Source organism: Suncus etruscus, chromosome 1 (genome assembly GCF_024139225.1).
Source record: "Suncus etruscus isolate mSunEtr1 chromosome 1, mSunEtr1.pri.cur, whole genome shotgun sequence".
Lineage (NCBI taxonomy): Eukaryota > Metazoa > Chordata > Mammalia > Eulipotyphla > Soricidae > Suncus > Suncus etruscus.
This window is the reverse complement of record NC_064848.1, coordinates 169,988,350-169,994,387: the sequence shown is the minus strand read 5'-3', so window position 1 is coordinate 169,994,387 and position 6,038 is coordinate 169,988,350. Positions and strand designations below refer to the sequence as shown.

The following is a 6,038-nucleotide window of genomic DNA, read 5'->3' as shown; positions in this document are numbered from 1 at the left end:
ATATGAAGAAAAAGAAAAATAAGAGGATCATTCATAGTTCTATCACACAAAGATACTATTGAGGCTTTGAGCATTTAATTTTTCCCTGTGCCTATCACTTATACATTTGTATGTCTATAAAATGTCTGTATGTATATCTATAAAATACCATATAAATATCTAGTTATCTTATTTGTCACATAAGTATATATTCACACTAGTTTTTTATTTTTTATTTATTTTTATTTTTTTAATTAAAAAATTTTTTTAATTTTTTTATTTTGTTTTGTTTTGTTTTTGGATCACATTCGGCAGCGCTCAGGGGTTACTCCTGGCTCTATGCTCAGAAATCACTCCTGGCAGGCTCGGGGGACCATATGGGATGCTGGGATTCGAACCACCGACCTTCTGAATGCAAGGCAAACACCTTACCTCCATGATATCTCTCTGGCCCCAATTTTTTATTTTTTAAACTTGTTTTTTTTTCTTATTTTGAGCCATGCCTGGCAATGATTAGAGACTACTCCCAGCTCAGTGCTCAGGAGTCACTCCAAGTGTTGCTTGAGGCATATTCTATGCCAGGGATCAAATTTAGGTAAACCACATGCAAGGAAATAGCCTTAATTCCTGTATTATCTCTCCAAGCCCACTTATATTTTTGGTACACTTCAACATTTTGTATAATTTACACTGTTTTTATCTTACTTTTTCCCTATTCATATTTTTATAATTTTTGTTACTTCACTCAATATAAGGGTGTAATAATAATTCAATGGGTATGCCAACAATTTTTTTTCCTGATGGAGGAAGAGTGGATTATCAATGTCACTGGTGTTGATAATAATATGTCTGAAGATTTACTTCTTTAGATGTTATTTTTATAAATCTGTTTCTTCATTAAAGGATATAATATTTGATGGTGCCTACATTATGAACACCCACACCTATACTTGTATTGAGCTGTGACTAAGTTTGCTCCCTTGAACTAGTAACCGAGTGACTACAAGGTGACTGAACCAGAAATGAAATAATGTGTAGGTGGAATGAAGAATTCTTATTCCCCAATAAGGATATCTTCTTTCTTTCTTCCTCCCTCCCTCCTCCTTACCTCCCTCCCTTTAGCCCTCCCTCCCTCCCTCCCTCCCTCCCTCCCTCCCTCCCTCCCTCCCTCCCTTCCTTCCTTCCTTCCTTCCTTCCTTCCTTCCTTCCTTCCTTCCTTCCTTCCTTCCTTCCTTCCTTCCTTCCTTCCTTCCTTCCTTCCTTCCTTCCTTCCTTCCTTCCTTCCTCCCTCCCTCCCTCCCTCCTAGATAATCTGAGAGTGACAGCAAAGATTCATCTATCCATGCTGTTAGAAATGCTGAAAAAAAGGGGCTGGAGCAATAGCATAGCGGTAGGGTGTTTGCCTTGCATGCAGCCAACCCTGATGGACTCAGGTTCTATCCCGTATTGGCCCCTGAGTCTGCCAGAAGTGACTTCTGAGTACAGAGCCAGGAGTAACCCCTGAGCACAGCCGGGTGTGACCACTCTCCCCCGCCCCCCCCAAAAAAAAAGAAAAGAAAAAGAAAAAAGAAATGCTGAAAAAGCCAGAGTTGGAAAGAAGGAACGGGAGAGACCATTCCTGGATCTGTCTTTATGAGAAGGGGCCAGCTCAGAATAACCAAGGGTAATGCACAACCCCCTTCTCCTTCTCATGGGGGGAATCAGTTTCTCCCAAGAGGCCGTGACCAGTCACGGGTTGTGGGCTGAGACAGAGCACAACACAGAAGCTATTCTTGGATATCCTGAGACACTGTGGTCCGTCAGTGCCCTGAGTTTGTTGCAACACTCAGTGTGACAGCACATCTATGTTTAAAAATTTCCCTTCACTCCCCCAGATTCTATTTCCCCTCTACCAGGGCTGCATATAAAGAGCTAGGGAGATGGCTTCCCTTCCAGAGGGACCCTCGATCCAGTACAATCTCCATCATCTGCTCAGCAACATGCAGGCCTCCAGTACTGCCCTGGTTGTTCTCCTCTGCACCCTTGCCCTCTGTGGCCAGGTCCTCTCAGAGCCATGTGAGTCCCCTTGGGCTGTGATGTCCCTATGCTCCGGCCTCCACATGCCACATGAATCTTTTACTGTAGCGGAGGAACTTGTAAACAAAAGGAAAGAGGATTTCTTAAAGGATTGCAAAAAAGATGGGAGCCGGAGAGATAGCACAGAGGTAAGGTGTTTGCCTTGCACTCAGCCGAACCAGGACAGATGGTGGTTCGAATCCCAGCATCCCAGTTGGTCCTCTGTGCCTGCCAGGAGCAATTTCTGAGCGCAGAGCCAGGAGTAACCTCTGAGCTCCGCCGGGTGTGACCCCCAAAACGATGAAAGTGTTGCTAAAGAGCTTGACCTATTCATTCTATTTCATTTTCAGTTTTCTAAAGGGGTCTTTACTCTTCTCATTCTAAGAAAGGCAGGGCGGGATAGGAAGTTTGCAGCTTTGATGTTAAGGAAAATAGGCATCTGAAAAGGTTTGTGGGTAAACCAGAATCCAAGTCTTCTGGCTCTTGTAGTACTCTGCTTCCTCATCCACAGAGTCCTTTTAGGAGTTTACAGAGGATTTGTAGAGCTCAGGAGTGCGGCCCATGATTGGCTTCTTGAGTGTTGAGATAATCTTCCAGACAACATTTTGTAAAGAGATGACATCAGAAAATATCTTGTGTGGTTCTGGATCACAGTGAAAAAGAGGGGCCATGTGAAGATGGCTATCTTCACAAGTATGGATATCAGGAGAAAGCACAGAGAGCATTCCAAACATAGAATCTCCCAGTGTACTTCCTGCCTACTACAGATCTGAACTCTGTGCCCCCCAACTTCCTTCTTGCCTTCTTGCATCAGGCTTTAGCTCTGCTCCGTTGCAGAGCAGGGACTCAAACTCAGAGTATCTTTTTTTTTTTTTTTTTTTTTTTTTGCAGATGGTGTTGAATCCTGCTGCTTCACCTATACTTCCAGGCATGTACAACGAAGATTTGCCCACAGTTATTTTGAGACCCACAGCCAGTGCTCCAGACCTGCCATCATGTATGTACCCAACTCCTGCCATCTCTGGGGTGTGACCTGGGGAGAGTGCTCAGAATGCCCAGGTTGGGAAGATCCATCCTATAAGTTTAGCAACTAGGCTTTCTATGACCTCAGAGCTAAGACCTAAGCTGGTGGGGGGTTACATGAGCTGGTGGAGGTTAATACAGGCATGAAGAGGGCCAGGGCTACAGGGAACAGGAGTGAAGAGGAAAAGGGGAGGAGTGGGATTCTCTGAGGAAAGCCCTGAATCAGTGAGATAGGCAGAGGTTGTCTGACTGGGACAAAATGGATTATAGGGCCACTTCAGCACACCCCAAGCTCCCCTCTTCTGTGCTTAATCCTCCCGTTTTTTTCACAGCTTCCAGACCAAAAGAGGCCAGCTGGTTTGCGCCAACCCCAGAGAGGCCTGGGTCCAACAGCTCACTAAATACCTGGATCAGAAAACCCATTAGCTTGGAAAAGCTGTGGTGTTCAAGTAACCTTGCAGTTGCTGAATGGGCCAGGGGTTAAGCCTCATAAACACCTTGCAACCTCCATATCTACCTCTTCCATGGACTGCTGAAAGTAAACAGCCGCACACTGAGACTCTTCTTAACTTAAATGAAAACTTATTTATATTATTTAATTGTTCTAAATTATGTTCTATCGGGATTTGGAAAGTTTGCACTGAGGGATTCTCAGGCTCCTTCCTCACCACCCATTTCCCGAGCACTGTGGTTGATGCCAATCAATGGGGCAATTTGAATTAGATTGTTCTTGTCAGATTGGCACCAGAGCCACCACAAGGACCAGCACATTGGATGTTTCTGTTCAGAGTGGGGTTCTTCCGGAGAGATAATAAAGATGCTTCATTTTGAAAGTAGACTGGCATTGAGTTTCATTTCATTTTCTGACAAATATGAATCACAGTTTGCCAAGGCTGGGGTGTAGCTATGTTATAGGGCATATGCCTTAATTATGTGAAGCTTGATCTCCAATTCCAAAGCAAACTAATAAAAAAAGATCAATGATCAAATAATAGATATAAAATGGGGTGGTTCTCCTTTGTGGAAGATTAAAATTAGAAGTGTACTTTGAATTTTTTTTTATTTGGTTTTAGGTACACACCCAAAGATGCTCAGGGATTATTCATGGGTCTGCATTCAGGAATCACTCCTGGCTGGTTCTGGGGACCATGTGGGGTACCAGGTATTGAACCTAGGTCAGTCACTCATATGTACATGATCTTGGAAAATTCATACTTAAATAGAGACTATTAAGAATATTATATATTAAAAAAGAATATTATATAAGTCAATAGTTTTTAAAATATGGGGCACACCTAAAGTGTTCAGGGATAACTGCTAAGTGGGAATCAAGGGACCATATGAGATGCAAGGGATTGAACCCTGGTTGCTGCATTTAAGCAAATGGCCCACCCACTCTACTATTGTTCCAGTACTTTATTAAAGTTGTTTGTGTTTATGTCTTATCCATTTTAACCTCATAGTTGAATCATATAACTTGAAAAAACTCACTTGACAGAAGAGTGAACTACAATCACGAGGGGTTAAGTATCTTGGCCCAAGTCACAAGCAGGCAGATATGTGATTGAATCCTCAAATTTGACATTTGGCTTTGATATAATCTTCACATTTTTATATAATTTAATGTTATTATAAAATCTCAAATTTGGCTTTGATACAATACAAGATTAGGCTCTGAACCATTAGGAAGTTAATTTCAAAAATGTAATACTCCTGGACACAAATTGCAAACGAGTGTGGCTTCTTAGAGAAAATGAGATTTGTTTTTTAGGAATGAGTATTTTTTATGTTATGTACTTCTTATATTTGCTGTTTCAATCAGCTTAATTCTCCAACCTTATTCTACCCTTCTCTAGGATGGTGCTATTCTATCACTGGAACCACTTTCTATTGGGATTGAGAAATTGACAGAGCAAATATTGAGCTCCATGTGACTTTGTTTTGATGCCATGATGGCTTGTATACAATGAGAGTGATCCAAGGAACATATTCCTTTGCTACAGAATTTCCTACAAAACCCATATACACATGTAAACATACATATAACACAATCACATACACAAACTCACTAGTTCACGGACTCATTCACAGAGAACTTCTCCCAAATAGCATTTTATACCCCTTTTCTGTTATGAGGGCCCCAGATCCCCAGTGTCATTGCATCCACAACATGGTAAGTGCAAAGGAGAAAAGGAGAACCAACCTCCTTTGTCTCCAGAGAAGTAAGTAAGGTGTCATCACCTTTTCTCTGTTGGTCTTTATCATTCAGGACAAACATAATCTAGTCATTTAGACTGAACCCATTCAAGATTCAAAACCTAAAAGCAAGTAAGGCCTTCACTAAGGCCAATAGTTCTCAAATCCAAGTGTTGTAACTGGAGGGAAGGGAACAAACTTAGTCAGGAGGATGGGGATTGCACTGTTGGTTAGTATAGGGCAATTAAAAGTCTAAAAAGTATCTATGTAGGGTCCTTGGGCAGCCTCTGGAGTAGCCCCTCTCCATCCTGGGGAATATCCTCCAAGGACTCATGTTAGTTGTGTCCTTGGGTACAACCCTTTTCTGGGGACTGTCTACTTCTTTTGTTTTTTTTTGGGGGGGGGCCACACCTGGTGATGATGCTCAGAATTAACTCCTGGCTTTGTGCTCAAGGATCATTCCTGGTAGTGAGGAGGGGACCACATGTAGTTCTGGAAATCAAAACCAGGTTGGCACATGCATGGCAAGAGCCATTCCCAGTCTACTATCTATCTAGTCCTAACTTCTTAATCTTCAACTCAGGAACCAAGATTCACCTTAGGTGTAGAGCAATCCAAAGCCACTTTGGTGAGTCTTGTGGTTTCCTTGTAGTTCCACATCTTTCTAATGACAGCAGCTACTGTTTTTTATTTTTAGCTAATACCATGAGTTAGAACTTTAGAAGTAGAGTGCTTGCTCTTTCACTTTACTTGAACACAAGAATTAATGCTTCCTAATATAGGAC

At 42.1% G+C, this 6,038-nt stretch overlaps 1 protein-coding gene across 1 annotated transcript; it reads left to right on the top strand.

The window, feature by feature from the left end:
- The first annotated feature begins 1,958 nt into the window (after positions 1 to 1,958).
- Positions 1,959 to 3,483, top strand: LOC126033581 (C-C motif chemokine 3-like 1). The gene is made up of 3 exons (XM_049790598.1): positions 1,959 to 2,034; positions 2,926 to 3,031; positions 3,390 to 3,483. Exons 1-3 carry the CDS (start codon positions 1,959 to 1,961, stop codon positions 3,481 to 3,483), a joined length of 276 nt encoding a protein of 91 aa, XP_049646555.1.
- Positions 3,484 to 6,038: the final 2,555 nt, after the last annotated feature.